A 21,772-nucleotide genomic window follows, 5' to 3' on the forward strand; every position below is an offset into this window, starting at 1 on the left:
AAAGCGTTCTCCAGGACCTCGGCAGTTCTCCAGGGGTCACTGGTTCGAAACCTGCTCCAGGCAATGTTTGTTTTCCTTTTTGTAATTTTAGTCCTGAGTTTTAAATGGAGCTTTTACAATTCAATGTTTACAATATAAAGAATTTAATGAATAACTTCAAAACATGCCAAAATCTATGAAAAGGCCCATTAAACGATTGTAGCGAATGCTACCCACTGTCACCAAAAACATGATTTATAAAATTTAATTGCTTGTCGGAGCGATAACAAGACATTTATCAAAGCTTCCAATTGTGCACGACAAATGCACCATCCGAAATACGTTTTTGTTTTTGTTCGATGCTCCTAAATATTCTATATAAATCTTCCACGTCCGAATAGCTAAAACTGTTGTTTCGTCACAGAAATTACGCCACAGAAATACGTCATAAATTTCGTAATCAATTGAATGAAAATAAAAGTATAAAAAGCTGGTTCTGTAATACATTTTAGGGGAAAAAACAAAACAAAGATAAACAAAACAAAGTTAGTTATATATTATAGACGTTAATACTGGCCGTAATGCTCCCTGCGGGCCGATTATCACTGACCGCCCCGGCTCAGCCGTGTATTATCCTCTAAATATTTCCTTTTTACGAATACACAAGTGAAACACTTAAATACTAAATAATTATGTATTTATTCTACAACATAAGTTATTCATGCATTGTGATTTTCAACAATCTGATTTAAATATATATTGAATATGATTATCCATAAAAGCCAATGACAGGCAAGTCACTTTGATCAAGTAGACCATGTAATTAACTGGTGTGTACTTTTATATAAATTGATATTAACTTGCAATTATATTTTCATCCAAATTTTGAATGGTATAAACAGAGTTTCTAGTATATAATTTTTGCTAATCATGGTACATTTTTTTTATTATTAGGAAAGCGATATTGGTGTCAGAAGAGCGTCGAAGAAAAAGCATTATCAAAACCTTCAATCAATCATGCAGGTATAGCATTAGCATTTGTTTGTAAACTAATTGTTTGTTTTGATAGTTTATACTGAACATAAGGAATACAGAACACGTACTTAGAGATACGGGCAAACTGACTGAGAGACACACAAATTGTTGACCACACAGAAATGTAAAAATAGAAAGACAAGAAAGCCACATATATACATGATGCGTGCTCTGTGAAAACGGGGCTTAAGGCATGTGCCTCAAATATCGTCCCACAATAGCCAGTCAGTACCGGCCTGTGTATTCCGCACAGTCCTGTGAAGTCCGCACAGGGTAATCAGGGACGACACTTTCCGCATTTCAGTGTTCTTCTCTTTTAAAAGAATACTCTTAAGAAAAAAATCCACTTTCGGCGGAAAGTGTCGTCCCTTATCAGCCTATGATGAATGCATAGGCTAATCTGAAGTTAAGAATACAGACAGGAAAGTCTTTCTTTGGACAGGCAGAGCAGGCGAACAGACAGACAGACGAATATATAGATAGACAGCCTAGACACAAGGAGTGACTGATATACTTTCTGACTGGCTAACTGAAACAACCACTGGCAGGCGTGCGAACCGACGGGTCGGTCTCTAACTCACAATCAGGCAACCTGGGCATCCACATTTACATAATGACACATGTTCGGTTAAAAAAAACATTCAAAACACATACATCCTTCATTTGGAAATATATTATTTCATCAAACGGAGCAAATCACAATTTTAAATAAGACTTCAACCTATTGATTTTGAATCATATCTGATTTATATCTATTATCGCGCGTATGGATTTATCAGTTCTCGTATACATGTTTGTCGATTTAATATACTTACATACTTAAAACTATTTTATATTAAGTACTATCAATACATTTGGTTTTGATATATTTCATTTGCTGCATGTTTGATACAAACGATAAAATAAGATATACTAGTAAAGAGTTATCAACAAAAACATGTAAGTAATTTATATAAAATTAAACAAATAATATACGCAATGTGTATCGAAAATATTGCAAAACTATGCTCAATATATACGTACAAATTATCAAACCTAATTAAACGTCATATCATATATGCATATTCAGATTCCAGAGCATTTCACGGAATTGTCTATTCGGATGTTTGCCGCACTTGACGACAGTGGAGCTGGGAAGGAAACTGTTTTGGAGCGGAGAAGAACTTTCTTGCGGAGGGAGCACATTGAGAAAATATCAGATCAACTAATAAGAAAGGACATTGAGTGTTTTCATTTCGGGAGCCAGTCGGAAGGGACCACAACTCCCGGTCTCCAGTCTGATATTGATTTTCTATCAAGTGACAACATAATCAATATCATGACCGTCTGGGAAGACTGGAGGGCTGGGATGTATGACCTTCTGATGCTACACGACAACACCACTCCACCTCAACAGTACTTGCTACAAGTCATCCAAGACTACACACCGGAACCAGAGACCAGTCTGACCAATGACATGTTCGTAAGGAAAGATTCTGGGCAAATACTGTTAAGCTCTGAAAGATGGAAAAATGACATCGCCTATGAGGTTAGAGATCGAGGGGAGGCAACTAAAAATGGGCCTTCTGTGAGTGTGCTGCCTAACTGGGATATTGTATACGCATGTCATGTACGCAAACCTCTTCCTGAAATACAGCACTGGATAGACAGATGTAGAGGTAAACAATGGCCACCTGTTCAGCTTCTCGAGGCTGCACGGATAGCTCCGTGTTTCCTGGTACCAGCAGGACATCCAGACAGTGATTACAAGCGAGAAGAATGGCGACTGTCTCCAAACCTGATAGAACGAATGTTGATGTTTAGCTTCAATATGACTCAAATAAAATGTTACATTGTTTTAAAACTTATCAAAAAATCATTATTTGCTAACATTGTGGGGGATGCTATTACAAGCTTTCATTGTAAAACTATAATGTTTTTCACCATAGAAAGAACACATCCTTGTCTGTGGTGCGAACACAACCTTATGTTTGTACTTTTGCTCTGTTTACACGTATTAAGGCGATGGCTGAGATTGGGAAGGCTTCCGCATTATATCATAGAAGGTGTGAACTTGTTCGATGGGAAACTCTCAAAGTTGGTGCAGAAACGCCTTTCAGTGTATATAGACTCGTTTATAAGGAATAACTTACAAGATGTGTTTTGTATTGGTATAGATAATATAGGATGTCGGTTACAAGCATGTAGTATGCGGCATACTGTACAGGCTGGAGAACTAAGAGGTGTATTATTACATAACAGCATCAGATTACTGCTGAAGTTTGAGTACTTGAAAAGATTGAAACAATTGTTAACATATATCAAACATGAACAGAGCAGTTCTCATACAACCTTTGTGCATAAATTAAAATATGTAATACGCAATTATTGTGAAAACTCAACGAATGTCATGTCAAAAACTGCTGCTCTTGAATTGATTAAACACTTTTATGCGTTACACATTTCAGTTCAATCATCTTACTTTTTGCGACTACAAAACGTTCTTGACAGCGAAAATATAAGGCGTGTCCGATATTCCTTAAATTCGGATGTAGCTTCTAGTCGCTTAAAGTTTGCTTCTATGCTATACTGCAGTGGTCATCTTCAAGCGGCAGTTCGAGTGTTGGAGGATGTGGAGAGGAGGTATCACAGCAAGGTCAAGGCTATATGTGCATTTCAAAGACTAGAGGGAGACAGTGATCTGAAGGTGTTTGCTGATATGCTATTAGGCAACACTGACAAAAGTGAACTGCCATTTGCATTCTGTGTTAATTTTTCAAGACAGGAATCGCACTGTGCCCCTTTCATATTATTGTTTGAAATGAATCGCAATAACACCAAAGAGGAAGTGGCACAGAGAGATTACGTTGAAAAACTATGGATGGACAGTGCTGAGGTTGCTGCTCGTTCATTCCTACACTATCTGCAGTATCTCACGTATGGAGGACTCGGTGAACGTGACAAACAGCTACAGGCATTAAGAACATTGGGGTCTTATATATATGATATAAGAAATTACATCAACCAGTATCATTACGAGACAGCACTTAACATGCTGGGACACTGCTATGAAATGGAAGGAGACTATGAAAGGGCGTTAAATATCTACGAGCTTTCGTTGCGTTGTCTCGGTACAAACAATGCTGCTAACTGGCACGTTCGGCGTGTTCTTCGCGTTATAAGTGGTTAATTATACACAGGTGAAACATATGTACAGTATTACAATAAGTGAACTATAAGCGAATTCTGAAATTCAAGTTTCATGTCTGTTACTTTATAAACTTTAAGGAAACGCAACCCATAAAGATAAACATATTGACATATTTATTATGTTCTTTATGAATTATTAACAGTTTCCCATAGAGCTAAATCAACGTTTTAGATTTGTTAGATACTCTTTGGAATACCTGTTAAATGTATATGCTTTTTAATTAGTGTTATCCATGTATATCTTGAACGTAATGCAGTGTTGATGCATCTCTTAAGTATCACATGTTACATGCAGCCCTACGGTAATTATTATAATTTTTACAGTTATATATAAGTTAATTCCACAGGACTGATACATATATATGATTTTTCCTTGAATTGTTAACACTTTTTATGAAATAACAAGAATTATTAAAGCTTGCTTTGGTCCGTTTGTAGCTCACATGAGCACGTAGTTTGAAGGTTAGTCACTTGCGTCTTAATCCACGTTCTCCATCATTAAAACTCTTAGAAAATCTGCCTAATCACTATATGCGCCGCATTTATGATTCAATATGTTAACAATTGGTCAAAATGTTTATCTCGATAATGCCTTTAGCGAGTTTGAATGTGCGCCTCTAGCGTCTAAACCCAAAGTCACACATTCAACTCATGTAACTACTCTATTGCTTTATTTTGGACTGAATCTTAGTGAAACTTGGCCAGAATGTTGATAATATCAACGAAATCCCAAGCCGATTCCGAACCATTAAAATGAATTCCTGAATGAGAACCTTCAATTCGCAGCTGAAAGTTTAAATATTGTATTTATTTATTTTTATTTATTTACATTTTATTGTTTAGCTAATCTTGATTTTTCCCAGAGATTCAAAACAAAGCCCACTATTTGGTAATTCTTTGCTAAGCTGAATACTGAAAATCGATACTGGCTTCAAATTCGAGTGCGTCGCAGAGCGTTTAACAATCACTTCTAGGACGCCGTATCAAGTTTTAAACTCTGCTCTTTTGTCGCAAGGTTGTTTCTCTACCCGGGACTTTAACATTTTCTTGGATATAAGTATTCTCATAGCTTCCTATAAAAGAGGGCGTTAACAAATATTGTACTCTTAAGATAAACGTTGTTATATAGTACATTACTGTCAAATGCCGAAGGATATTTACTACGTCAATGACATGAACTTTATTGCCTCCAAATGACGAGGTGGAGACCACCTGGAGGGTTGGGAAATTTCAACATGACATTGTTAATCATTTCACAATAACAAAAACTGAAAAAAATAACTGACTCATCTCGAGAATGTCTCAAACCTCATATTAATTTTTCGAATATCAGACGAGTTGCACACAGTGCACGTCTAAAAGTCTGCACAAACTAATTAGGGAAGAAACTTTCCGCTTTAAAGGACTATCGTTTAAAGGAGGTATCTTCTATAAACAAATTCAGACTAAACATGATTTTCGCTAAGTATATACTTGCTTAAAACAAAATAATACCTGATGAGCGGAATACGTCGTCCCTGATTAGACTGTTCGGACTGCACAACCTAATTTGGGACGGCCCTTTACAAACATGCATTAAGCCCGTTTTTCCCAGAACGCGACTCAATTATTGCTTCTACTCGGATACACATTCGGTGGTAGTATTAACATGTAAAGAAAGGCAACGGATGTTAGCATTTTCCTACCAATATAGTGTTGTCTAGCGGTTAATCAACAACTTATGCGTTCTTATGCATATGGTTTTAATAAACAATGGACTTTTTATGAGTATAAATTAAACCATGGCGCTAGTCTGAGTTGTTTAATTACCACGATTGCCTGCAAAATGATCGCTCAAATTATGATAATAATTAAAGTTCAACCCCGTGTGTTTTACAGCGTATATAATACCGATGCTTGCAGTCAAGTACAGGGTATGGAAGGGCAACTTAATAACTTACAGAAAACAGGTTTCTATCAAATTCTATTATATACTTATTGTTAACGTAGGTCTGTAGGGTGTGTTGAGAAATGAAATCCGTATATAACGTAAATTCTAAATCGGGTATAGCAATAGTATGTACACTATGTGTTAGGTTATCTGACTATCATGACCGAGCACCGCGCGGTTCCTATTGGTGGTGTCCGGTTACATCAGGCACAGTATCAGAAACAGATAAAATGTGTTGGTTTTGTTTCGGTATCATACATGTATAATATATCTTGTTTAGATTGGTGCGGTACTTTGTATACGATCAAGTTGATACGATATTATATATTGGTATTAATGAGAATTTGCGGATGGCAAAATTTAAGGAAGATTTACAGGTACGGCAATTTTCTTGTTTATTCTTAATATAGAAGCCTCATTCTGCAAAAACAACAGTGTTTAATGCATGTGCGTAAAGTGTCGTCCCTGATTAGCCTATGCAATCTGCACTGCACATTCAGCATAAACCAGATGTTTCCCTTCAGCCAAAATTCCATGAAAGCGGAATGCATAGTCCCTGATAAGCCTGGCTAATGTATTAAACCAAGTTTTCCCAGATCGATGCTTATCTGCTTAAAAAACTTGTATTGATTATTAGTATTATTATTGTTCTTCTTCTTCTTCTTATTATTATTATTTTTATTATTATCATTATTTTTGTTATTATTATTATTATTTTATTTGCACACTGAGTGTCTGTAACTGCAGTTACGCGTTAACGCCGTAAACTTTTATAATTACGCAATAAATAGAACAACGATTCTGAAGCCTTCATAAAAAGTTAAATATAATCAATAACATTTAAATACATTTGATTCTCGCTATTTGAAAAATTAGTTTTAATTCAGGTGCATAACGTGTCATCACAGATTAGTCTGTTTATTCCGATTGTATTGTATTTTTATTGTAATTATATATTTAAATTATATATTTTAAAAGAAGCATCTTCTTTTCTAAAACGATTTAAGAATGAAAGTGCTGTCCCATATTAGCCTGTGCGGACTGCACAGGTTGATTTGTGACGTCACTTTTCACACATGTAGCCTGTACGGACTGCACAGGTTGATATGTGACGTCACTCTTCGCACATGTAGCCTGTGCGGACTGCACAGTTTGATCTGTGATGTCACTCTTCACACATGTAGCCAGTGCGGACTGCACAGGTTGATTTGTGACGTCACTCTTAACACATGTAGCCTGTGCGGACTGCACAGGTTGATTTGTGACGTCACTCTTCACACACGTAGCCTGTGCGGACTGCACAGGTCGATCTGTGACGTCACTCTTCGCACATGTAGCCTGTGCGGACTGCACAGGTTGATATGTGACGCCATTATTCGCACATTTAGCCTGTGCGGACTGCACATGTTGATCTGTGAAGTCACTCTTCACACATGTAGCCTTTGCGGACTGCACAAGTGGATATGTGACGTCACTCTTCGCACATGTAGCCTGTGCGGACATCAGAGGTTAATATGTGACGCTATTCTTCGCACATGTAGCCTGTGCGGACTGCACATGTTGATATGTGACGCCATTCTTTGCACATGTAGCCTGTGCGGACTGCACAGATTGATATGTGTCGCAACTTCGCACATGTAGCATGTGCGGACTGCACATGTTGATATGTGACGACACTCTTCGCACATGTAGCCTGTGCGGACTGCTCATGCATTAAATCCCGTTTTCCCAGAGGGAGGCTCATTTTCAAATACAACACATGCGTCGTGGAAACGACATACTCCCCATAGACTATTCGAATACAACACTACGACATGCGTCGTGGGAACGACATACTCTTCATAGTTTATTTAAATACAACATTGCGACATTCGTCGTGGAAACGACATACTCTCCATAGTTTATTCAAAAACAACACTGCGACATGCGTCGTGGAAACGACATACTCTCCATAGTTTTTTCAAGAACAACACTCCGACATGCGTCGTGGAAACGACATACTCTCCATAGTTTATTCAAATACAACACTGCGACATGCGTCGTGGAAACGACATACTCTTCATAGTTTATTTAAATACATACTGAGACATGTGTCGTGGAAACGACATACTCTCCATAGTTTATTCAAATACAATTCTGAGACATGCGCCGTGGAAACGACATACTCTCCATAGTTTTTTCCAAATACCTTTATTAAAAATAAATGAGAATACCACAAGTTGGGATCTTGTTTTAATATATAGAGAACAATAGGTTGGTGACGTGGATGGAGAATTTTTATCTGGCAAGAAGGAGGAAGTTTCGGCTCACCCGAAAAGATCCTCCAATGAGCCAGATAATCATTCTCCATCCACGTCACCAACCTATTATTCTATTTTTTCTGTCACATTTACAACATTCGTTGAAATGTTTCTGTAACATCTAGTTTTCGATTATTTTGTGTTTAAATATTTAACATGGGAAAGAAAAACACTCGAACAAAAACATTGTGACGTCACGTCATGCAAAACGCTTAGGCTAGCTTTCATCTTGTTAAACAACACTGACATCGAGTCAATTGTTATAAATTCAATGCACAAAGACTAAATTATGCTGTTAAAACAATAATGTTTAAACAAACAGTACTTTACATTTATTTTGTATTTTTTTATTGAAATAAAGTATATTTTATTAACAGGAAATATTACAGGCATGCGCATTCGCGAATAGCAACTGACGAATATTCGAGGTGACGTGGTCATCTAGCCTAATGTCTTTTGGGATATTAGATTACCTAGTTATCGAGCTGATTTAAAGGCATGTGACAGGATAAATATCATATCCAGGGTGCAGATTCCAAGGGGTTTTCAGGGGTTAACACACGTTCTGGACAGAATGAAAACACACCGATAAAAACTTTTTTTTTTGCAAATATATGTTATTGAAATTCTTTTGCAAAACTCTTTTGTGCATTAAATGCAGGTTTTCGTGTAGTCTGTGCCGATATCTTAAAGTATAAGACTAAATTCTGTATTACGTCTGAAATCGGTGACAACATTTCATGTTGCATGAAGCATAACCATATAAATAATTGCAGAAACCATAGAATGTGTTAACAAGAACCCAAAATTATTAAATAAAGTAGTTCTGATGCATTTCACATTTCAATAAGCAGCATAATAATCCGTCTTTTATGCACTAGTTGAAATTATTCAGCAAAAATGTTTTTAAAAGTTATTTTAAAAATCACCAAAAACCGGTTCCCATAAAGACAAGTGATACTGCACCCTGATATCTGTGTTAGTTACAATCTACCGAGTATTCACAGAACATTTCCAGCATGTCGACCATTACAGAAGACGTCGGTTACCACGACAACTGCTGTTGCGATGGCAACACGTCCAGGAGTCAACCGCCACGTGTAAAACTACCAGAAGACACAACTGCTGTGAAAACTAGCAGGTTATACATGTTATTTTCCCCTTCGAATCGGAAGGCTATTCGTTTGCTTACACCCTACAGTGCATGTCGCAGCCAACCGGGTTGAAAACTGAACGGTAAATGTCATACTTAAAGATCAAATGTCATATATGGGCATTTAACAACATGTCTAGACTGTAATTATTAAGCAAAATGTAGTCATCTTGCAGCAAATGCTCTATGATGTGATCACTTGGGCGCACCATGCTCTCCCATGTTTTTAAGATCAAAAATGGTCTATCTCCTAACTACTTGTCAGACCAGTTTATTCCCCAGAATTCTGTCCATTCCCATAATACCAGATAAAGTAATAAAGGTGCCTTCTCTGTACAAACGGTTAAAGGAAATAGGAAGAGGTCCTTCAGTTCCATGGGTTGCTCATTGTGGAATAAACTACCATCTTTTATAACCCAGATGACATTATTGCCCAGTTTTAAATCTGCAATCAAACAACATCTTTTAAACAGAGTCTTTTAATCTATTTTAAGTTGCTATGCTATGCTGTTAAATGTTTACATTTTCCTTTCCCAATTTCTTATCATTTCAGATTAATAATGCATCCATACTCAATGTGACTTTTAAATTTTTGTTTGTTGAAGTAACCTTAAATTTTTTAATCCATCCAAATTTATCTGTGGTATGACGATCATAATTGATACATTTGTGTCCATTGATCTGAATCTCAGTATTATATTTCATGTATTTATTATTATTAACCTAGTATTTAGTATTAATTTATTACTAGTGCCTCTCTATGTTGTGCCACCAACAATCAATGACCACAATGGAAATAAGGGATATTGCTCTTTTTTGTGTAATCCTTGGCGTTAGTGTGCATGCCATAGTGCATTCTATGCATGAACTTTTCAATTATGATTGTTTTTACTTCATATTGTTTTAGGTGCATGTTGTTTCAATGCATTGTGAGTATTATGCTATCTCCGAAATCTATCTATCTATCTATCTATCTATCTATCTATCTATCTATCTATCTATCTATCGATCTATCTATCTATCTATCTAGCTATCTAGGAGCTAGCGAGCTAGCGAGCTAGAGAGCGAGCGAGCGAGAGAGAGCGAGGAGCCAGCCAGCCAGCCAGCCAGCCATCCAGCCAGCCAGCCAGCCAGCCAGCCAGCCAGCCAGCCAGCCACCAGCAGCCAGCCAGCCCAGCCAGCCATCCATCCAGCCAGCCATCCAGCCAGCCAGCCAGCCAGCCAGCCAGCCAGCCAGCCAGCCAGCCAGCCAGCCAGCCAGCCAGCCAGCCAGCCATCCAGCCAGCCAGCCAGCCAGCCATCCAGCCAGCTCCAGCTCTCCAGCTCTCCAGCTAGCCATCGATCCAGCTAGAGCGAGCGAGCGATCTATCGATCTAGCTAGCGATCTATCTATCTAGCTAGATCTAGCTATCGAGCGATCTAGCGATCTATCTATCTAGCTAGATCTATCTATCTATCTATCTAGCTAGCTATCTATCTATCTATCGATCTATCTATCTATCTAGCTATCTATCTATCTATCTATCTATCTATCTATCTATCTATCTATCTATCTATCTATCTATCTATCTATCTATCTATCTATCTATCTATCTATCTATCTATCTATCTATCTATCTATCTATCTATCTATCTATCTATCTATCTATATATATATATATATATATATATAATATATATATATATATATATATATATATATATATATATATATATATATTATTTGCTAAAAGCTAAACGTCACACCTACACATCCAATATTAATTATTGTCATAATTAATCACACACAGTTGTTTAATAGGGTGTTTAATAGGGCTTGACAACGGTCTTGATTTTGTGAAATTAACGTTCACTTGCCGAACGCGTACTCAAAGGAATACGTCATTCGACAGGGGGCAATATTTTTCTAAATTTTATAAATTCACGTATTTCTGCGGGCATCATTAAGAGCGGTCGAAATAGCTCGAAGGTTGTTGGTCACCCTAGGGATCTCTGCAGCCTCCACGTGTGTGAAGGCTTACCCGTATATTTATGTATATTATACATTTAGTACAGTTCGTGGCGGGCCATATTGAGAGCGACATGGATAGTGGGTTAAAGCACAGGCTAATAAGGGACGACACTTCCGCCTTAACTGGATTTTCGCTAAGAAGAGACTTCCTGTAATCGAAAATACAATAAAAGGGGAAAGTTTCATCCCGTATTAGTTTGTACGGACTGCACAGGATAATCTGGGACAAAACTTTACACACATGTAGTAAGTTTCGAATATGAGGTATGAGTAGTATCAAGAATCGGTGATTCCAACAATTGTGTAGCGTGAATTGTTATAATTTGTTTGTTATTGTGCATTGACTACACTTTTTCAACACGTTTACTATATAATGTATAATTATTGTCTATAAATTCTCAAGCATTGATTCCTTGTTCATTTGCCAATAATTCTCCATTAACAGTGTTTTCTGGCCAGAGTGTGTTTCCTCTAAAAACAAACCTGTGAGTGCTCTAATATATCCAAGATGTCCCGGGTTTTCTGTGCACCAACGGAACCTGTTTCCCGATGACGCAGAATTGTTAAGTCATTATTCAGTGACAGGATGGGGAGGACGAGACGGACTGTTTTACCGTTGACCGATATCCGAGCGTTTATTCTGAATGCATGTTTAAACGGTTATTGAGTTGCAGACTCCGCTCAGGCCATGCTTAAACAGATGTTTGTGTACCACCGACACAGTCTATATATGACCTGCCCGATACAGGCTATATATGACCCGACCGATACAGTCTATATATGACCTGACCGATACAGCCCATATATGACCATCCGATATATGTAAAGTAATTGAACCAAAGTACAAATACTAAAACGATCTAACAGTGTATTAATCTCTAGCATTTTATCAAGTCCAAATCATAATTGATCGATAATGTATCCCCTTTATAACCAGATTGTCATAAGATCATAAGAAACTCATTATAACGTTTAGAATCAAAGTTTCTAACATCAATTTATAAATCGAAGATTCTTAATTCAATATAAGATTCAAAATATGTATACTTTCGATGAGTAAACACTCAAATGGGTACGGGATTTATTGGCACTAGGCAACAGGAAACCCCAAGGTTTCTCACTTTTGGATAAACAAGCGTCAACCTCAAACTTATCATACAATGCTGATATACCTATCTTGCTTTCAATAGACGTGGTAATATTAAACGCGACTTAAATCACGCGCCGCGTTCAAGTAAAACGGGGTTTAATGCATGCCCAGGCTACACAGGCTAATCATGGACGACATTCTCGGTAATACAATATTTTCATAAAAAGTGTCCCTGTGCACAGTCTGATCTGGGACGACATTTAACGCACATTCATTGAGCCCAGTTAGAGCGAGAATTATCTATTAAACATTGATGGTCTTTAGATTGCGAAGAGGAAGAAATCCGACACACTACAGGCAGAGCGTTCCCGGGGCGCGGCGGTGAGACGGAACCCGGGACTGTCTTGATGGCACAGACGAGTGGTACGTCTGTAATCAGACCACAACTCATCGACCTGTGTTAGGTATGTATAATTTAATTGTCGGTTATAAATTTATTCCATAAAATTGGAAAGTGTTGTCCATGATTAGCCTCTATGTACTGCACAGTCTGATCTGGGACGATATTTTACGCACATGCATTAATCCCAGTTATCTAAGAGCGAGACCCATATGTTAAGCACTGATGCTCTTTAGATTGCGGGGAGAAAGAAATCTGATACACTACAGGCAGTGCGTCCCCGGTGTGCGGCGGTGCGACGGAACCCCGGACTATCTGGATGGTGCTGACGAGTGGTACGGCTGTAATTAGACCACCACCTATCGACCTGTGTAAGGTATCTGCATCACGCATTAATACGATCGCCTCCTAGCGTCCTATGTTAGGTATCTGTATCTCGCATTAATACGATCGATCCTAGCGTCCTATGTTAGGTATCTGCATCACGCATTAATACGATCGCCTCCTAGTTTCCTATGTTAGGTATATGCATCACGCATTCATACGATCGCCTCCTAAATTTCACGCCTGCAATACTACCACAACTCCTCGGTCTGTGAAGGGTATGTTTCTAACACATGTAATCCGCCGGCAACCCATCGGCATGTTGTAGGTCTGTATCGCAATTCGTAAGTCGATACCCACACCTCAACCTGCGTTAGGTTGGTAAAACTCGACCCTCGGACTGTGTATGGAATACTATACTTTACAATAAACATTGACATAAATTTAAAATTTAAGTAAACATATGGCCATAGCGAGTGTCAATTCGAAGTTATCATGTTGCATATTTAGAGCTTAGACTGTTGGACGGTCAAAGTGACGTCACTGGCAAGATGCTATTTGGTCGCGTGAAGGCGTGAAAGACCGGAAGTGACTATGGATTTTGCACCGTGTGTGGCGACACGTTGGCGTACACGGAGGCTGTCGTCTGCAGATCGTTGTTCACGCATGAGCTATTTCCTAAATAACACATCAGCCAGATACCATGCATAACTCAAATACTTAGCGCTTTGGTTTTGTACAACACGTAAGGTTTCCTTGTTACAGTGTAACCCAGGTGGGCGCTTTGGCTATATATAACACGCATTGTTGCCTTGTTACAGTGTTACCCAGGTAAGCGCGTCGGCTATGTATTATACGCATGATTTCCTTGTTACAGTGGAACCGAGGTGAGCGCTTTGGTTTTGTATTATACGCATGATTTCCTTGTTACAGTGTAACCCAGGTGAGCGCTTTGGTTATGTATTATACGCCTGATTTCCTTGTTACAGTGTAACCCAGGAGGGCGCTTTGGTTATGTATATCACTCATGGTTTTGATGTTATTTCAATGAAACGAAAAAAACTACAACAACATTACAGCGGAAATGTCATCCCTGATAAGCCTATGGTGCCTACAAAGGCTTATCTTTGACGACTCTTTACGCACATGCATTAAGCTCGGTGTTCCCAGGCCTTTATTTAGAGTCACTTTTTCGATGGTTACAAATGCATTTATACACTTCAAGTGCTGGTTACAAATTTGTCGATGGTTACACATACATCCTTAGTAACATTAGTGTTTTCGTTAGTTCAGTTGTGAATAAATATCGCGACAAATTAAAAGGCAGTTTTTTAGTGGATATGAATTAAGCTAACTTTGTAGTTCGTCTGAAATCATTTCAGTTTCCAAGGCACAGGCTACGATTATGGCAACGTTCTATAAGAACAAGGTTTTGGTGACGCCATGATTTGGAACGTGCAGTTCCATGGAAACGAGAGGAATATGGGTCATTGGTGGTCACGTGGTATTAGACCGGAAGCGGTACTGTGCGGTCAGATCCAGGACGCTAGCGTGTAATGTGGTGAGCGTTATTACAAATGTGTTTTAATGCTGGCAAAAATATAACTGCGAGCTGGGTAATTCTATAACATTTCAATGAAAGGTATTTTCAACGTTGACCTTCGGGAAATGTGTTCAAATGATCTAGGCTAGAACCTGTATGTTGATGTTCTTTTAGATGGGCTGCTCAATATGTCGGATGTTTCTAGCACTCTGCTTCCGAAAGTGAGAGGTTAAGGCATTATATTTAGATACAACGGGTAGTGTAAAATAAAATAATGATTGTATGTGTTAAGTCTGAAATTAATACGCAATATTAAAACAAACAAACAGAAAACGTTCTTGTGTATAGGGAATTTCGTACATGGAAAGGGAAACAATTTTATACTTGTAATCGCACACGTGCTCATTAATATAATTGTTGGCTCTCTTAGAAAAGATATCGCGGTGTCATACGGAAAACTATGACTTGACATATATTTGTTTATGTATTTATTTAATTTCTATTCATGTAATATATTTCTTCAACAACGATTTTTATTCTTTCAACGAATTTATACATGTTCATCTAAGTTTGGGCTCATCTATCGTTAATTGCTTATTTAGACACTAGTTGTATTAATGTCTTATATAAATTGTATAACATATATTCGCATGTCATATGACAGCTCGTGTCTGGAAGATGAACCACGAGGGCGAATGGCGGGCGGTGTGCGACGACGGATTTGGAGCGCGGCAAGCGACTGTCGTTTGTCGGATGCTGGGCTTCAAGTAAGTCCGGTGTTGGTATTATAACATCTTAAAAATACAGCATCTAAACATGTATGTTATCTTTTTATTCTGATCAGAATTCTAAACATATTATGAGGCTTTAAAAAGGAAGTAGGCCGACATTTTAACGAGTCTCGGTATGGGAAAATGGGACTTAATTCATGTGCGGAAAGTGTCGTCCAGGATCAGGGACGGCCATTTCAGCTTTATCGTAATATTTTTTTGTTTAAATGAAGTATTCCATACGAAAATATAATGCAGTCGGTTAGTGCTGTCAATTATTATCCTGTGCGGACTTCACAGGCTGGTCAGGGCGAGACCCCAGAACGAGGCCAATTTGTATTAACATGTTTGAACATGTCGGCGTTTAAACAGTATTTAGTCCCATCACAGAGGTCAAAAAACTTAAACATACTTTTTCTGCAAGCATAGCCGATCTAAGGACTAGAAGGCATCTTTTTAAGTTTTGGCAAATTGACAAAATGTTAACATTTTTTTTTCAGATTCGCAAAGTTTCGTTGTAGTTTTTTTATAAAACACCCATTATATGCATCTTTTGATAATTTAAAAACCTGAAAATTATAAAGCGCTGCAACGCGAAACGATTTAATAATTTGGAGAGTCTTTGTTGGTGTCGTTAAATTGTGTGACACTACGAGGATTGCTTATATAAAGTATAAAACACAGCAAACATAGTATCAGCACGGATGGACGAGTGGTCTAAGCGATAGACGTTCGAGTCCAGTTGATTGTTACTTTTTTCTAGTTTTTTTTACAAGAGCTTTTTAGATCCAATGTTTACATCTATCAATATTAAGCACGTAAAGAAAAACTTCAATGCATGCCAAAATCAGTGAAAAGGCTCCTTTAAAATACAATTAAATACAATTAAAGAAAAAAAAAAAAAAACATCAACTGGGCTGGAACAACTAACCCCTGAAGTAAAAGGCTATCGCTTAGACCACTCAGCCATCCTTGCTCATACAATGATTCATGTATTTTTATACTTTATAGAAGCAATCCTTGTAGTGTCCCAAAATATAACGACGTCAACATAAATCTCCAAATTATTCAATCGTTTTGCTTTGCAACGCTTTATTATTGTCAGGTTTTTAAATCGTATAAAGATGCATATGATGGATATTTATGAGCATGAAACATCTTCAGTATTACTGTTTCCTCACAAATATCGCTTGCTTATTCATTCAAGGTTCAAGTGTGAACTTTCTTCTTAAAACGTTAACAAGTGTCGGGTTTATGTTTGCGAGTTATTGAAGATATTGTTATGAGAAAACCGGGCTTAATGAAAGTGCGTAAATTGTCGCCCAATATTTGCCTGTGAAGACCGAACAGATTAATCAGGCACGACACTTTCCGCCTAAACAGGATTTAAGTAGAGAAGAGACTAACTTTAGACGAAAATTTTCATCAAAGCGGAAAGTGTTGTCCCTTTTTAGCTTGATCAGACAGCACAGGCTAATATGGGACGACACTTTACGCTCATGCTTTAAGCCATGTTGTTTTCCAAAAGGTGGCTATAAATTATGCACCATACCATAATAGTCCATATGAGCCTCGTTCTGAGAATGCAAGTGAGTAAAATGTCATCCCAGATAAGCCTGTGAAATCTGTACATGCTAATCAAGGATTATTGTCTCTGTTAATTAGATATTGGCTAATGAGAATCCTCCTTTTAAAAAACACTTTCATAAAATCGGAAAGTTTCGTCCTTGATAAGCATAATAAGACTGCACAGGCTTATCTGGGACGATACATTACGCACATTCATTAAGCCCTGTTTTCACAGAAAGAGGCTCAAATGCTTCCGCTTTAAGTTTGCCCTCTATGTTTTCTGTATAGCTGAGCAAGAGAAACACAACTGTAACTTGCGTACCTCTTTGTTTTTCCTGATCAGGCGGAATGAGACTTTGAGGGCGGGAACTGCGGGTACCGTGTCGAGTCGTCTACCGCTGCCAGCTTCCAGATGGGGCCCAGAGATGAATCCGGTAAATAAGGTTATGAAAAGTGGAAGAAGAGTCGGTTGTGCAATTACTATTTACGTGCGGATTATCGTGATTTTCGCAGCTCAATATTTACCTAGAAATACAAATGAAGTTGCATATTGCTTAGAAATAAGTATCTTTTTCACCAATCAGATACTTCGCAATATTCCTCTATAATCATGCCTTAACTTTTCCTTCTTGTTCTCTTCTTCTTTCCAATCTTAATTCAAACATGTATTGAAAATCACATTTATTTAGAGGCCGCAGTTACCCATAAATCAATATTTATATTCCGGAACTCACTCATCCGTCCAAATACTAATATCACTTTTGTATTATTCTTCTCTACCCGTTTCTTTTCTATCCTCTTTTTTCTTCCTTTATTCTTCATTCAAACAAATATTGAAAACCATCTATTATTATTATTATATATTACTATTAATAATTATCTCACTAATTCATTCACGAATCCACATTCATATGCTTACTTTACCATCGACATAATCTCACCATTTAAATGTCGCCGAAGCGTAGTAGATATGGTGTTCGTCTAGCGACTGGGTGGTCACGGGTTCAACTCCCCTGTGGGAACTTTCTTTATTTCTCCACAAAGACACAAAGCACTGGTTCTTCCCATGAAACTGGCTTGGGAGATTCACTTACCGTAAGCCTTAGGCTTTCGATGCAAACTACCTGAAATAAATCGATTAAATTTAAATTACATAATCTTCCTCATGCAAAGCTGTCGACCAAGTTCAACCCCCGGCACAGTGGTCTTGCGGGGAAGGAGCGTGGTCAGATGGCCGGGCGCGTAGAGTAGGAATTTACTCATACCGAGGTGAGGTGTTAAATTGCCGTACATGCATGAACAAATGATGGCTCATTTAACAGTTCAAGAACGTGTTTTGGCACCGTATGTAATGACTATGCCTGTAATAAATGACAGGAACATAAAGTGAAACTTAATGACTTACATACAACAGTTTATTATACAATTTTATTATGCATGTTCTTAACAAAGGTTTAGAGGTGGAAATAAGAAATGAAATATGTATTAAAGTTACATACGAAAGTGGCAAAGCACCTGTAGGTACTATTTGTTTACGTGATGATATTACTGAAATTAACAGACCACGTACCCCCACACTGTTTAGCACTACAACGGATATTAATGTAGTATGCCCTCATAATGCGGTAGGCATTAAACATTGTACGTGACCATTCGACCGTCTGGTCGTCCAGATACAGATTCCACATAATTATGACGCTTTGCTTATTGTTGTTCTGATAAGTGAAATATATTTATTTCAGCTCGATTTCGTCGAAAGCTCAAGGCTTATTGAAACGCTCTCAAGTCTGTTTCATTGGAAGAAACAGTACTTGGTATCTGTGTGGAAGATCTAAAGAACGTTCTCCGAATGGCGATTTAACCCGTGACCTACCAGTCGCTAGGCGGATACTATACCCACAACGCCATCACCACCTCATTATTTCTCCAGTATAGACTTCATGGTCCCCAAATTTGTACTTGACTTCTTTAAAAATACCAAGCGAATTTGGCTCAAACTTTCAAAGCTGAAAGTTGTTTGTGTTAGCAATTCTTTTTTAATGTACTTTTGGATTGCCTGTGTTATAATATGTTTCATTGGGACATCACGGTTTTGTGTATTTTAGAGTACCGGTATATCACGTTTGTCCGCGCCGGGGTCCTTTTCGAGGATACGATTTTTGCCCCTATTATCCTTTACAATTGATATTTTACCGACTTGGAGACTTGTTATGCGATGAGGACACTCGAGTTTCCTCTGTAAACATCGCATGTTAAATATGATCACTAGCAAATTGTTATTTGGCCGCGTTTTGTGTAATGTGCTTCATGCACACGCGTAAAGTATTTTCCCACACAAGCCTGTTAGTCCGCTTAGGCAATCGGGGGCGAAACTGTATGATTTTATGGATTGTGTCGATACAAATTGAGGCGAAAAGTATCGTCCCAGCAGAAACTTTACTCACTTGCTTTTAGCCCAATTTTCCCAGAACGAGGCTAATGTCCCAGAATGAGGCACCTTAAAGGTGTGTGTACTTTACTTATCTTAGACTGCGTAGCGGACTTGGCTCAATATTCACAGATTTGGGTGTGAAATGTGCACCGGCTAATTAGGTACAACACTCCGCGTACAATTGATTTTGTTCAAAAGAGAAATTCTAAAAACAAAACATAATCTGTAAAAGCGCATTTCCTGATTAGCCTGTTCGGACTGCACAGGTAAGACTGTGAAGACACATTACCCACATATATTATCCCCGTTCTAACTGACCTTGGCTTATTTTTACTGAAAGGTTTTATATTATATTTTAGGACTAAGCAATACAGAGAATACACGTCGCGCACCAGCGTGTTTGTACCCCTGCCTCCGTCCCGCTATGGGTGCCTGCCCCAGTCCCTCAAATGTGATGAGTTTCCGCGTCCCAACCTGGTTGGTACAAGCGAGACTGAGACTGTATGAAATGTTCAATTGACATGCATGGTCTGCCTTGTTTTAACTTGCGTTAATCGCTGAATTGGTGTTTATGTTAATAGTTCACATTTTGCTTTGATTCCCATTTCAACGGTTGTATTGGTGTTTATGTTAATAGTTCACATTTTGCTTTGATTTCCATTTCAACGGTTGTATTGGTGTTTATGTTAAAAGTTCACATTTTGCTTTGATTTCCATTTTAACGGTTGTATTGGTGTTTATGTTAATAGTTCACATTTTGCTTTGATTTCCATTTCAATGGTTGTATTGGTGTTTATGTTAATAGTTCACATTTTGCTTTGATTTCCATTTCAACGGTTGTATTGGTGTTTATGTTAATAGTTCACATTTTGCTTTGATTTCCATTTCAACGGTTGTATTGGTGTTTATGTTAATAGTTCACATTTTGCTTTGATTTCCATTTCAACGGTTGTATTGGTGTTTATGTTAATAGTTCACATTTTGCTTTGATTCCCATTTCAACGGTTGTTTTGGTGTTTATGTTAATAGTTCACATTTTGCTTTGGTTCCCATTTCAACGGTTGTATTGGTTTTTATGTTAATAGTTCACATTTTGCTTTGATTCCCATTTCAACGGTTGTATTGGTGTTTATGTTAATAGTTCACATTTTGCTTTGGTTCCCATTTCAACGGTTGTATTGGTGTTTATGTTAATAGTTCACATTTTGCTTTGGTTCCCATTTCAACGGTTGTATTGGTGTTTATGTTAATAGTTCACATTTTGCTTTGATTCCCATTTCAACGGTTGTATTGGAGTTTATGTTAATAGTTCACATTTTGCTTTGATTCCCATTTCAACGGTTGTATTGGTGTTTATGTTAATAGTTCACATTTTGCTTTGATTCCCATTTCAACGTTTGTATTGGTGTTTATGTTAATAGTTCACATTTTGCTTTGATTCCCATTTCAACGGTTGTATTGGTGTTTATGTTAATAGTTCACATTTTGCTTTGATTCCCATTTCAACGGTTGTATTGGTGTTTATGTTAATAGTTCACATTTTGCTTTGGTTCCCATTTCAACGGTTGTATTGGTGTTTATGTTAAAAGTTCACATTTTGCTTTGGTTCCCATTTCAACGGTTGTATTGGTGTTTATGTTAATAGTTCACATTTTGCTTTGGTTCCCATTTCAACGGTTGTATTGGTGTTTATGTTAATAGTTCACATTTTGCTTTGGTTCCCATTTCAACGGTTGTATTGGTGTTTATGTTAATAGTTCACATTTTGCTTTGATTCCCATTTCAACGGCTGTATTGGTGTTTATGTTAATAGTTCACATTTTGCTTTGGTTCCCATTTCAACGGTTGTATTGGTGTTTATGTTAATAGTTCACATTTTGCTTTGATTCCCATTTCAACGGTTGTATTGGTGTTTATGTTAATAGTTCAAATTTTGCTTTGATTCCCATTTCAACGGTTGTATTGGTGTTTATGTTAATAGTTCACATTTTGCTTGGTTCCCATTTCAACGGTTGTATTGGTGTTTATGTTAATAGTTCACATTTTGC

At 37.7% G+C, this 21,772-nt stretch overlaps 1 protein-coding gene across 12 annotated transcripts in view; it reads left to right on the forward strand.

The window, feature by feature from the left end:
* LOC127850612 (uncharacterized) overlaps nt 1-21,772 on the forward strand; it is a 1,644,088-nt gene that overhangs the window by 1,311,773 nt on the left and 310,543 nt on the right. Inside the window, exon 6 of one of the 12 annotated variants that reach the window (XM_052383755.1) lies at nt 2,234-2,687. The exons of 10 other annotated variants lie outside the window; for them this stretch is intronic. In XM_052383755.1, the coding sequence (XP_052239715.1) occupies nt 2,234-2,687 (454 nt within the window). The remainder of the gene's footprint in view (nt 1-2,233; nt 2,688-21,772) is intronic. One more of the 12 variants, XM_052383771.1, reaches the window with a different exon arrangement.

Source organism: Dreissena polymorpha, chromosome 11 (assembly GCF_020536995.1).
Source record: "Dreissena polymorpha isolate Duluth1 chromosome 11, UMN_Dpol_1.0, whole genome shotgun sequence".
NCBI classification, from domain to species: domain Eukaryota; kingdom Metazoa; phylum Mollusca; class Bivalvia; order Myida; family Dreissenidae; genus Dreissena; species Dreissena polymorpha.